General features: G+C 45.8%; 1 protein-coding gene across 2 annotated transcripts in view; it reads left to right on the top strand.

Annotated features, from left to right (window-relative positions):
- DTD1 (D-aminoacyl-tRNA deacylase 1) overlaps nucleotides 1-13,834 on the top strand; it is a 183,052-nt gene that overhangs the window by 155,528 nt on the left and 13,690 nt on the right. For both annotated transcript variants that reach the window (XR_011431076.1, XM_023626045.2), the window contains one exon: nucleotides 12,594-12,765. Coding sequence is in view for 1 of the 2 variants with exons in the window: in XM_023626045.2 (XP_023481813.1) it covers nucleotides 12,594-12,746 (153 nt within the window). In the remaining variant the exon portion in view is untranslated. The remainder of the gene's footprint in view (nucleotides 1-12,593; nucleotides 12,766-13,834) is intronic.

Raw genomic sequence — 13,834 nt, 5'->3', positions numbered from 1 at the left:
GGAAATATCCTGATTGATATGGAGTATTTGAATCACCATCTTTTATCTGCAGGCCTTGTCCCGATAGTCGGTTGGCTTTCTTCCTTCCCTCTGTCCCCTCATCTGTCATCGTGCACTCATTCTTTTATTCATCCGGCACAGTTTGTTAGTGTTTTACTGGCTCTCTGCTGACATTTAGTAGCATGGAAGAGAAGATAGGTGCCCTTTGTGTGGGTTTCTTTTCTTAAATTTCCCTGATGGTTGGTCCTTCCAGGATACACCTGAGCCTTTTGGTAGCCCGTGGGATGTCTTGTAATGTTTTGCTTATTGTATTTTCTGTCTGCTCTGATCTCTCCTTTTACAATTCCTGTCCTACAGATGACTTTCAGATTTCTGCTTTTTGCTTATTGTCTGTTTCTCTGAGTATTGGGATAATTACATGAACTGATTTTTCTAAATCATTTATTTTTTCTATAGTATTGGATCTGTTGTTAACTACATGCACTGAATTTTCTCTTTTCTTTTCTTTTTTTTTTTTTTTTTTGATGAAGATTAGCCCTGAGCTAACATCTGCTGCCAATCCTCCTCTTTTTGCTGAGGAAGACTGTCCCTGACTAACATCCGTGCCCATCTTCCTCTATTTTATATGTGGGACACCTCCCACAGCATGGCTTGCCAAGCGGTGCCAAGTCCTTGCCTGGGATCCGAACCGGCTAACCCCGGGCCGCCGAAGTGGAACATGCACACTTAACTGCTGCACCACCGGGCCAGCCCCTGAATTTTCTTTCTTAAATTTTAAATTGCTTTTTAAAGTGATTACGTGCATAATTAAAAATCATATAATACATAATGGCCTGTAATGAAAAATAACCCCCCTGCCTGTTTTTCTCCATTCCTGTCCTCTTCCCCACAAGCAAGCACCTTTCCCATATTTTAAGCTATTTCTTTGGATACTTTCTTTTTTATCCCTAAATAATAAACTTTTACTCTTTCCTGACATTATTTATCTCATGCTACTATCGATGAGGGCTTAGCACTGTTCACTCCCCGCCCCCTCCGTCTTTCCAGTATTACGATAGCATTTTTAAGTGAATCAATAATTGGTGTTTACATTGTCGTGACTGTAACTGTCGGTCACCACCAACCCAGGCTGTAGCCTGTGGGGTTTTTTTCTTGTTTAGCCTTTTGCTTTTCTGAAAGTGTGTACTTGTCTTTCTTTTCTTCTGTGTTTACTCCTCCTGCTCCCGAGCCTGTTTCCCAGGCGTTCTCCCTAGAGGCCTTTCTGTGGGAGCCCACCCTCTGGAGCCCTCGCCCTGCTCCCCTGTCCATGGGCTGTTTCTCTGGCTGCCGAGCACTCATCTTGCCTAAGCCTGGCCTTGATTTCTCTCCCAGGTGGCGTCCACTGTATTTCTGCATTCCTTGTCTTCCTGTTTTCTGGATTATTGTTATTTTGCACAATAATTCTTCATTGTTCCAAATCTGCTCTATTGGCATTTGTACAACATATAGACCAAGTGGGGCAGAGAAAAGGTCCCACCCCCTTTTTTAAAGACTCTTGCAAATTGAAGAAACATTTTGAATCATTTAAAGAACACTATTAGGTTAGAATGTTCATGAACAGTTTTCTGTTACCAATTATGCATTGGAATACCAAAACTGAAATTGTTTTAGTGTCTCCTTAAACTCTGCTATAGTTCATGATGGTTAACCATACATGTGCCAACTGCATGATAGATATTGACTTAAGTCTAACATAGATGCTGAGTGAACAGTTGACTGTTATTTCTGCCTTCAAGTACCTTATGACCTAAAAAACAATAAACGTGCACAGGCAGAGAGGAGGAGACAAGAACCCACACTCAGCGCATGGAGTGGAAGAAGGCCAGCCTCGGGCATCCCAAACACCTTGATGGTTACTTCTCTCCCACAACTCTTGAAATTTTACAATATGCCCCCATCAAAGGCAAAGCCCCACAGGTGTGATGAAGAGTTGGGAAGTGTTAGAAATACAGTTGGTGCCTTGTTCCCAGTAGGGTTAGAGAATGGAGTGCAACACAATGAAAGTCCTGGCTGTTGGAATATATAGTTTGCCATGTTTCTGGGCGACCAGTTTTCAAAGAATGAGCATGTATAATAAAGATGTCGTAGGGTACCCTCAGACGTGCTCAGCGGTCCCTTCGTGTTGCAGCTTTCAGTGCCTTGAGTCGGGTATCCTAAACGTCTGCCCCTGCCCCCCCAGTGTCCAAGAGTGTAAAACAGTGTGGAATTCTGGTTAACAGAGAACAACAAACAAGGTACAAACGGGTAGCAAACAAGTTACTCTTAACGGTCTACCACACTAAAACGTGGCTTATTTCAAAGCTGTTAAAATGCTTCTGGTTTGGCTCTCCCCAAAGTAAAAGAACTTAGGAATGTGTGGTTAATTTCGGAGGTCTTCCAGGAAGTACAGTGAGGGGTGGGAGTGGGACAGGGAGGAGAATAGCCTGCAGAGGGTGTGTTGATGATCCCTAGGTGCCCTGTGGGGGACCATGTAGCACATATCTCAGAGTTGGTGCACTGAAGGCTGAGGAAGCTGGGGTTCTGAACCCCGCAACTCTCATTTCTCAGTGACTGAGATCACTTTTAGAGGTGGTAACTTCCTGATACTTCTGGCATGCCCTCACTCAGGCCTAGCATCCTCCCTGGGCAAGTGGTATCCTTCGACAGAGAGATGCAGGTACTCCAGGTCAGAAGAGGTCAGAAGTCACGGGCTTGCAGGTGGTTGTCCACTGAAGTTGCTGGTGACCTCTGGGTTGAGGGACATGTGAGCCCTGACAGTGTCTGCTGCAGGGGGCTAAGAGGGAGGATTGAGGGAAGCTGTACTGATAGAGAAACACACACCTGGGCTGACCTTAAACCTTTGGCATGCCCCACAATGGTCCAAAACAAGTCACCACTGGGGCCTGAAGGCTGGAGTCGGTCTAGCATGTGCCAGCAACATAAAGGAGTAGACCAGAGGAGACTTAGCTAAGTAAGAATAATATGAACGACAACTGAATGCCCTCATCTCCCCCCCTGTTATTTTTGTATGCCTAAGAGGAGTTTTGTAAACAATGGAGAATTAGAAAATAAAATTAGCTTGCACGATTTCAGATGGGAACAGATGCCTGCTTGCTTGAGTTTTTTTTTAATTCCCACAAATACCTCAAGCAGAGTTAATAATGTATGAAAATTAGGTACCATGTGTGCACTTTGCTTTGTAATGTTTTTATTAAGCCGCCAGTTGATTTAAAAATAACACAACACAACAATTGACATAATGGCGTACGCCGTGGTGTATATGGAAACATCATCTTCGAATGTTCTGTGAGGTTTTCCGTTACACAAGGACATTTTTTTTAAAAAGCTTTCAGAATTATCCCATAATATGAAATTTATCAAGTTACAGTTTGATAAAACAAATTGTCCAAGTACAAATTCCAATTTCTTTTTAAAAAATGTGTTAGTCAACTAGAGATAATCTAGGGAAGTAGGTTTCTACAGATTGTTTAAAATTCCACAGTAGATTCATAGTTCTCTCTCCTCAGATCTTCCCAGTGTCATTTGCTGATTGGAATGTGTCTTCTCTTCTTTCCCTTTCTCACCACCTGCCACGCTAGCCTTTAAGTAGCAGAAGGAAACAAGGAGAAGCGAAAGGTCATAGACCCAGGGGTTTCCAGTAGCTCGAGATGTCCTCGTTCTGAATGCAAAAAGAGTCTATACAGAGTTGACACATGGGCATTGGACTGCCAGGTGGAAGTATCCCCTCCCAGAGTTTGAGTGCAGGTCTCTGTCATTTCCTGAAGAATCTACTCCTGAAGGTGTCCCAGCCCGTTATAGAAGGGCAGCGGGCTGCTCTGGTCGCTGTGCTGGTCCCTTTGGGCTTTATTGCACCTCCACAGCAGTCCTGGCAAGCTGCCTCCTGGTCCGTGTGGGCCAGCAGAGCACACTGAGGCACAGGAAGTCCAGTATTCAGCCTAACCCTGAGGAGGTTCATTGCTGACTGAATATTTCTGTATTCTTTAGCGTGCTTTACTTACACAATACCTTGAAATTATTAGTTATTCAACAAAATAAGTATCTGGTGTCAGCTCATCTTGTTTGTCTGCAAGGTGAGAGAATGATCACACAGGGCTGTTTAAATGACTTGAAAGAGTTAGGGCATCTTTTCCTGGTGGCAGAAGTTGGTGGACACTTAGGAGAGACAGTGAGCATTGTAGAAAATTCTAAAGCTGTTGAAATGAGTTAACGGGCTGGTTGGTTTGGGGCATTTTGTCCTTGGACTCGTGTCCTTACTTCTAAGGGAACCTGGTTGGGCATGTCCTTTCTTTGCAGCATCCTGTGATTGCCCACTTGTGCCTCCTGACATCAGTGGGGCCACAGGTGTGGGCCAGCACCCTCAGGGTAATAATACCTTGCGGTATTTTAAGAAGTAATTGCAGAAGAGATATTTGATCTTTATGACTTTCACCATAAGACTTTCTTGGAATCTTTGCAAGACGTTGGTTGGAACAGAACTTTTCCATCTACACTACGGTCTATAAAAATCATAGTAACTGACTTCATGGGCTTGAGTTTTTCTTTTGTTATTTTCTTCACTGTCTAATTAGATTTTGCTCATATATGGGACAGAAGAGTCTGGCAAGAAAGAACCAGCATTAAAATAACTCAGAGACAGGGCACTACCTGGCATTGCCCTAGCAAGAATAGAAACAGGCTTTGCTGCCCTAGAGCTGTGGCTAACCCCAGAAGCCCCTTTCCAGGTGAATGTTTGCTTGAAAAGGAGGCCAGGTCGCCTGGAGGCTTGGCCATGAGTCCAGAGACCTGGCGCTCTTCCCAGCCTGGGCACTGCATGGATGTGGCCTTGGGCGTGCTCTCTCTCAACTCACCTCATCTCCATTGCACTCAGAAGCAATCTGGGAATAATAATATCTGCCCTTAACTTCTCGGAATGCTCAAGGTGACAAATCGGTTGTCAGAATGTAAGGAGTCATTTATTTCCTGAGTGTAAACTCAGACTTTAAAGAGCTGAAATTAAAATTTCAGGGTATGTTCATGGGCCCTTTGAGGAAGGAGATGCTCTTTTTAGTCAACTGTTGTCTAAAAAAAGAGAAAGACCTGATTTTTCTGAGGCTTATGAGAACATATGAAAACATCTGCAAGAAGCTGTAAATTTTCACCATTATTCCCCTACATCAGTTTGGGAGCAAGTTTAAGACCCCATCTCACTCTAAGAGTGATCCTTCCATCAGGAATTCCTAGACACCTGTTTTGTTCTGAGATGGTTCACAGAGAAATGGGTTTTCTAGAACCCCTTCAAAACTGTGCCTAGTGCCTCAGAGCCTGGTAGGTTTGGTTGTTCTTGAGACAGGCAGGCAGGGGTGGCAACAGCAGATGCAGATCACCTCTACCAGCTCCTTTCAAACCCTTCAGCTGGGTGGACCTTACCAGTCGCAGGGCAGCAAACTTTCTTTGTGTGATCTTCTCCTGGAGTGAGTGGGGTCTTGGGAGGTCTAGGGTCTGACTGTGCACAGAGCACTGAGCTCTCAGATTCAATCATCAAGGTGTTCCTTGCAGCTCATTAGTGTCCATGGAAGCCTGAAGCTACTCACTCATTTCGTGTTTTGTGTCACTGTCACACTCGGTTGTTGCACAGTGTAAAGGGATCAGTTTTTAAAGATGCTTAAAAAGTGCTATTTTGTGTGTGAAAGAGCAGGGCAGGTAAGAATGATTCCTTGTTTATTTGGTGTTTTCCATGTCCCGGAGCATGTGCAAATGCCGCGCTCTGTCCTCCTGGTGCTTTGGGCAGGCAGACTGGGCAGGTGGTGGCCTGTCTTTTACAGAAAAGCAAACAGAGGCATGGAGGGTTCAGTGGCCACCCAAGAGTCTCTGTTTCTTTCTCTCCCGTGAACTGCTGCCCACTTAAGAGACAGATATTTCTACCCGAGGAGCAGGTCCCTCACCATGCCCAACACTGCGCGCGGCTGTGTGGGTCCCATGCCGTGTCCCTCTCTCGAATGCTGGTGAAGAGCCGTTTAGTTACACAGCTGACCTAAGCAAAGCTTGAGCCTCCCTTCCCTCTGAGGCTATCGCCTGGTCACTCTTCCAAACCAGCAGGTCCTGTTCATTCATTTCTGCATGTATTCATCCACTGTTTTGTATGTGCCACACTATGCAAGTTACATCACCGTGGTTATCTTAATTAATGGGGAACTTGGGAAAAATTTGTTCTCAGGGCCTCTACACATGGCCAGCGCCCCAGCCTGCCATACTGCTTTGCCACGTCTGTCTGACCTGTCCCCAAAGTCTTTGGTAATGGTTACCACCAGAGTGCATTGACTCACCTGCCCCTCCCAGATGGGGACACTTCCGTTACTGCTGGTGGTGCACACCAGCCGTAATTCAGCCTCATCTTCCCATCTTCCTGGCTTGTCCCTGCCCTCACTTGGCCTTTGCTCTTCAGCCTCTTCTGTGCAGCCCTTGACTTTCTGGTCTTCACTCATCTCTGCCTGTCGTTTTCTGCTCAAGTGATCTGCACTGCTTTCTGCTCTCCACCTGGTCTGCCTGGCAGTGAAAAGTGAACAGAGAACGATGCTGGTCCCTGGACTTCACATGCCTTCTCATCCCTCCACCAGGACCTGTGCTCCCACCCCACCCTCAGCCCTGGCTTCCATCAGCCCTCCCCACCTGCCTCTACCAGCTCCTTCCCGACCTCCCTGAACTTAGAGACCCTGGCCCACCTTCTCTGGCCACCCAGTGTTCCTTGCTGCAGTGCTCTGAGGCTGCCTGCTTTCTTGGGCTGCCCCCTGCTCTGCAGCTGGGCCCTGAGAGTCCCTGTCCTGTTTGCTGGGCCATACTTTGTCCTGATGCTGGCAGCTGGGCCGCCCCTGCTTCATGCCTGTCCCATGTCAGTGAATGGGCCAGGGCCACATTCGTCTCCTTCACCCCAGTCTGCCTCTCCCACTGCCACTGACAGGCCACACAGGGCCTTTCCTGGATGAGTGCCTGGGACATTAGAGAGTGAACTCTAGGCCCTTGTTGTCTTGGGGGCTTCCCCACCCTGCTTCCTTATCCAGCTGATTGTTCTGTTCTGCTGCTGGTTCTCAGCTGATTAGAGCTAAGTAATAGTTGTTTCTGATCCTTCTGCCTCCTTTAGCCTTCAGGGCAGAAACATACAGGCAAACCGATGTCCTGCAGCAGCTTGTTGCTAAACCACCAACCAGAGCCGGATCCATGTTAGGATAGTTTCTCTTTAATTTGGCAAACGGAGATGGCCCTGAAGTCCCTGCGTGTTTTCTACCAATGAAGACAAGGACAGAGAAGGATGGCAGCTTGGCCTGCCGTGTGCTACAGGCAGAGTGGTGGGGTTGCCAACCCCTCAGCTTCCTCTGCTTTAAAATGGGGATCAGAATAGTACCCTTCACACAGGCCAAGTGCTTAGAACAGGGCCTGGCTCATTGTATGTGGGGATCTCCAGTCATTTCTCTGGGGGGACATTCAGCCCCAGGAAGCCAGGGGCTCTGCTTGGTTCTTGTCTATGTCCCTGGCACCTAGAATAGGACATGACTTATAGATGTGCTCAATAAATATCTGTTAAATGAAGTTCATAGATTAAGCAAGAGAGGGCATGTGGTTCCCCAGAAAGAATATGGAGTTTGTGTCTAGAGGCCTGGACCCACCTTAGCCACTCACGTGCTGCGAACCTCAAGCAAGTCCCATAACTTGTGAATGCCCGTTTTCTCATCCATTTCAGTGGACATGTTGTGAGATATTTTGCTTTCAGTTGCAAGTGCTACAAACCTTCCTGAGTGTGGCTTGACGACCTTTCCTACAGGGAGGCTGATTGAGTCCTCCAGCTTGGCCCTGCCAGGGCTCTCCAGAGCCCTCTGTGTTCCTCTGGATACCCCTTCCTCGTTATGACAGCTGCCCCAATCCCAAAGCTCCTTTTCCTCCCCAATGTCTCCTTGCACCTGTGTTTATTTGGGAAGGAGACTTTTCTCTGAAGCCCCCCTACAGCCACTTCAGGTCCTGTTGGCTGTGATTTCTGTCACATGCCTGTATGATAGCAGAGTCAGACATTGCCACTTCTGAAGTAGAAGGCTGCTCCGGCCAGCAGGGAGGGAAGAAGATGTTGGGAAGATGATTATGTCTGTTGCGCAGGCAGCTGACAGTGGCTTCTCCATGGGATGTTGATGATAATACAACTGTTATTGGGTTGTTAAGAGCAAACGGGATCGCATTAGGTGAAAGTGCAAGGTAGAGGTCCCTAACAGGTGGCCCATATCTATCCTATTGACGTTATATTTGCCCACATACATGTTTAAAAAGAAAACATGAAAGCCCTTAGGTGGGGCTTGTCCTCTCCATTGTGGCCACAGTCTCCACCATGCTCTATTGTCTTATAGTTACTTCACTTGTTTTGCTACCTGCCTGGTCCCTCAAGGCATTTAAGTTTGCAGGCCCTGCAGTAGAGCATTGTAATATCCATGTTCAACTAGTTTATTCTTACGCTATGCAATTAGTGCATGAACAGCTTTAATTAAAAAGAAAATCCTTTATTTTCTCATTAGATTTAATCGTGAGTTTGGGAGGTTTGGATCCAGATACTCTAGTCTCTCCTGCTCTGGCCCCCCTTTTCCGAGATCTACCATGAGAAGTAGAGGCTGGCCATAGGATGGTTTCCTGGTGCCTGGCAGTGTCCATGTGCCCAGAGCTGCCTTTGGAAGGTTGGACTTCTCTCTAAGGCGCTAGAGCCAGTATGGTTTGGACAATGTCTCCTTTGCAATATGGACGCTCTCATCAGTTGATTGAAAAACAAACAAACAAAAAACCAAAAGCACTCCATTTTACTGTTTGTAGATCACGCGTTCACAGGGCCTGTAGTGGTTTATATTCTCCTTGACATGCAGCTCCGTTGATTTGAAAGCTGTTGACATTCTACATGAGTCCATATGCAGTACCAATTTCTTTTCTTCTTTTTCTTTCTCATTTGTTTCTTCAAAAAAAAAAAAAGATCCAACTGCTTTCTTGCCTTGAGATGTAAATTCCACATTTTGGCTGCATTGGATTCCAAGTTTTCTGAGAAAAGGCTTAAATTTATTAGGTTAGTTCACAATGTTCTCACAGAGAACTTGACTTAGAGGCGTGGAGCCATATGTGGTTAGGGTTGTTTTAAGATAAATAGTGTAAGAGAATCAGTGTTATATCATTTGCAGAAACTCGGGCTGTGCCTGTCACTTAAATAATTATCGCACGTGATTCACAAGAGTGGTCCATGGTGGAAGGGGGCGGGGTTTGGGTGGAAGGTCAAATTGACATTTCCACCTTTAGTGCTCTGTGCTGATGGTGCCTCTGAGTCAGGGCAGAACCAGACGGGCACTGCAGGGACCTGAGGAGCCTCTGGGAAGCCTGCTGTAATTGGGAATTATTCCCCATCGTCCTCCCAGGATCTGGCTTCTCAACAGCATTCAGGAGTAGAAAGTGAGTAACAGGTTGGATCACAAACAGGCCTTTGCATGAGATTGAATCTCAGCAGTGGGGGCAGGCTTGGTTTCATTACGTCACTGGTGGTATTTGCATTTTCTATGTGTGCCTCTAAAGAGGGGAAGCAAATGGATAGGGCCTCTTTTTAAAGTAAAAATCATGCTTTCTCAGTGTCTCACTTGGAACGTGTTCATGATTATTTATATATATAGTGTGTGTATTATGTGTCTGTAGATATATGCACACATATGTACATGTAATACACACACGTATAAACACATATACGGTCACTGATACAAACGTAAACTGCTGGCAACAGAAGGCAACTTATCGCAGTTTACTGCAGACCATTGGTTTCCAGATGTTTGAATTTCGTGAACTAGGAATATAAAAAATAAAAAATAAATTGGCAGGTCCAGCATGGATTTGTCAACTTCATATTTTCCAAGATCATTAAAAGAATTGTTTTGGTGTTGGATGTTAACTTATTGTGATGATCATTTTGCAATATATAGAAATACCAAATCATTATGTTGTACACCTGAAACTAATGTTATATGTCAATTATACATCAATAAAATTTTTTTTTAAGTTTTTAACAATTTTTACTTTTTCTCCCCAAAGCCCCCCGGTACATAGTTGTGTATTTTTAGTTGTGAGTCCTTCTAGTTGTGGCATGTGGGATGCCACCTCAGCATGGCTTGATGACAGGTGCCATGTCCACGCCCAGGATTCGAACCCGTAAAACCCTGGGCCAGCGAAGTGGAGCGTGCAAACTTAACTACTTGGCCACGGGGCTGGCCCCAATAAAAAAAATTTTTTATTTGTGGTAAAATGCACATAACATAAAATTTACCATCCTAACCATTTTTAACTGTACAGTTCAGTAAGGTTATGTACATTCACGTCATGCAGTCCAAGATCATTTTGTGAAAGAATGAGACTGAAGGACCCCCACCTGCTATCTTCATCATTTCATAAAAGAAAGAACATTTTCACACTAAAAGGGAAACAAGGAAGGCTGTCATCTTAGATGCAAGAAGTTCTTCCCTAATCTGTAGTAGAGTAGTACAGAGAAAAATAATGGTCCGTGGAAAAATAATAGCACAGAGAAAAATATAGCAAGGAGCTCTATGTAGCCATTATTCAGATTTTAAAAATGCTAACGTTTTGTCATTTTTGCTCCGGGTCATTCCTACTCAAAGTCCCTATACGTGAGCTGTCTGTCACCAGGCCATGGTGAGACAAAGAGCCTGTACCAGAATGAAATCAGCTACACCACTAAGCACACTGTTCAGTAGCTGATACTTCTTCACGGCAGGACTTTGTTGACAAAGGAAGCTGTGTTTTGGTTTACATCCTGGCGTGAGCATCTTGTTATCAATAGTCCAAGTAGCTATCGCAAGAGGTTTACGTACTGGCACTGGTCAGTAGCTCTGTCCTAGGTCTGGTTTTGTTTTTATTGAAGTAGAAGTTGATGGTTACAGTTGAAGCCCATATATAGTCATTCCACTATGGTCCCATTCGCTCCACTTTCTCCCCAAAGTTAACTAGTGTACTCAAGTTGGTTTGTATTCTCGCAGTCCATACTACGTCTGCGTGAGCCCATTAGTGATATATAGTGTTATTTTATGTAAATGGAATCCTGCTGTATATAGCCTTCGGAAACTGAGTTTGGTTCCCATAACATGTGAGTTTAAAGACTGAGCATTTTGATATGTAGATCTGAGTTACAGTATTGCTTTCTGTGACTATACCACGTTATATTTTTCTATCCTTCTGTCAGTGCTCATTTGTTTGTAGATTTTGCTAATGCAAACAACACTACAGTGCACATTCCTGTGAGCCTTTCCTGTGCCCTAATGAGAATTTACCCAGGGGAGTTATCTGGGAGGAGAGTCAGTGGGTCAAAGGTGAGGTGATGTCTTCATTCACAAATCTAATTAGCATGTTAACCAACCTATTTGTTGGCTACATCTTTTCAGGTAACTGGGGAGTGGGAAAGATAATAAGTCAACCATTAATAAATTTGGTTTTCTGGACCAAATGAAGAGCTGCCGATTGCTCTATCTAAAGGTTTAGCTCAGAGTCTGTCTGTAATAAAGAGATGATCTGGCGGGTCGGTTACAGTAACTTTTCTTTGTGTCTTTGGGTGTGGGGCAGGGAGCAGGAGGGAGAAGCCAGCCCTTCGTTAAGTTCCCCCTTGCCATGTGAACTGTAAAATGCTAGCAGATTGGGTCTGGGAGGCAGATGAAACTGGGTGTTGCAGTCTCCCAGGCTTTGTTACAGTTGGCTTTTTTGGTCTAAGAAAATCCCGTGGGCCGAACCTTGGCTGGTCTCGTCTGACGAGTTTCTCCGCAGGCCCCTCTGGATGGCCATTCTGCTGCTCGGAGTGTCAGTGGTCTGAGTTTCCTTCAGCCGTCTAGTCTGTGGTTTCTTTGAACAAGTTGGGGAGACATCCAGGAGGGAAGTGGACCCAGGGTCCTTTAGATGTCAGAGGCGTGTCCCTAGGTGGCCTGGAGGAAGTCTGGGAGGGCTCCTGTGGCCAGCGTGCACGTAGCCAGCTAGGAGCACTCATGGCTTTGGCTACTGAGGAGTCAGGCTCCAGTCTTAAAGACCAAACCGAGAACTGAGGCAATGGCTAAACGTACTTAATGTGCTCTCCTCACAGCCTTCCCTGTTATCTCAGCAAACAGTGGGGCGTTTTGATACTCTTTAGAAAACAGGAAGTAGGAAGATAATTTGATGAGGAAAAGCTAAAGAGACGTCAAAGAAAAAAATAACAGACTAAAAGCCTTTTCATTTATAGGGCTCTTCTCAGTCTGTCAAAGAAGCCTGTTAGTTGACCATCCCCAAATACTGCATGACAAGTTGAGTTACTGGCGGGGAAAGTCTGAGAGAGACCACGTGTATGACTGATCTGTGTTCATGGTTCGGGGCCTGCCTGGTAAGCAGATTGTGTATGATTCGACACACCTGAACCACGTGGTACATACACCAGGTTATCAGACAGAAGCTTTTTTAGTGGTGGCTGCCTGTGAAGTAATTGGTGTTTTGGTATACAGGCACATGTTTACATTTGTAAAATAATTCTTTCTGTTTTTTATAATCAGCTGTCAAAGCTTGAAAAACAGCAGCAGAGGAAAGAAAAGACCAGAGCCAAAGGGCCTTCTGAATCAAGCAAAGAAAGAAACACTCCCCGGAAAGAAGACCGCAGTGCCAGCAGCGGAGCTGAGGGCGACGTGTCCTCCGAGCGGGAGCCCTAGGCCTGGGGGCGGACCTCAGGTAGCAGCTTCCCCTCCCTGCGTAACTTTGTCTTCTCACGTTTTGGGCAAACAGCAACAAATAGAGGACCGAATGGCTTTTGAGGCAGAATTCATTTTATGGACATTCATCCATCACTTCCTTAAATCTGCTGCCCTCCACGGTGGAGAGAAAATTTGAGATGCAGGAGTGTCAGATAGCCGTGGGCCTGGGTATTCACTTCGGAGGAGGTTGCCTGGAAGTGCTGTGTTCCTTGATTGCCTGCTTCAGTTGGCAGCTCCTACTGCCATTAGCATTTCTAGTGTTCGCAGATCCTGGCAACTCCTACAGCCATTAGCATTTCTAGTGTTCCCAGATCCTCGATCCAGCCCAGGAGCTTTGCCTGAGCTCCTGTGGGCGCTCCCTCTTCTCCATGCTTGCTCTCAGCAGCTCCAGTGGAGGCCATGGTCCTCTGCAGCAGCCTGTTCTCATAATTTCTTGTTTCATGTTCTGCCATCCTTCACTTCATCATGCATGACAGTGCCAGTTTACTCTTCTTAAAACAGGATTTTATTCTTATCACGTCCATGCCAGGAATGCATCGCAGTTTACTATAGCCTTGAGTCCATCTGCCTGCCTGAAGATCAGAGGCCTCTAAAACTTGACCCAGTCGTCTGATGGCCCTTTGCTCAAGTTCATTCCCTCAGTGAACACATTATTGAAAGCCTCTTTCTTGTCAGGAGTCCACAAGTTCAGGAAGAAGCATAGAAATAATGCCGCTGCAGCATGGTGCACTGTGGTGATGATGGGAATGTGAAGTGGGGTGGAGAGGGCAGTGGGGGAGCTCCACAGTGGGGAGGACTCTGGAACTGGGCCTTGAAGGACTTGTAGAAATGGGGAGATGAGAGGAGAGGGTAGGGAGCTGCCTAAGCCAAGGGAAGAACAGGTGCAAACATTGCTGGGGGAGGGACAAGGACAGATGAGTTTTGGAACAGAGCTAGTGAAGAATGGCTGAAGCATTGGGTTCAGTTGGGTGGGTTGTCTAGGGAGATGGGAGTTGCTCTGAAGTTAGAGAAGTAGGAGGGTTCTGGATCATAAAGGATCCGGTATG

This window comes from Equus caballus, chromosome 22 (genome assembly GCF_041296265.1).
Source record: "Equus caballus isolate H_3958 breed thoroughbred chromosome 22, TB-T2T, whole genome shotgun sequence".
Taxonomy (NCBI): domain Eukaryota; kingdom Metazoa; phylum Chordata; class Mammalia; order Perissodactyla; family Equidae; genus Equus; species Equus caballus.
Note: the sequence above shows the minus strand (reverse complement) of the source record. Positions and strands in the feature narration are given on the sequence as shown.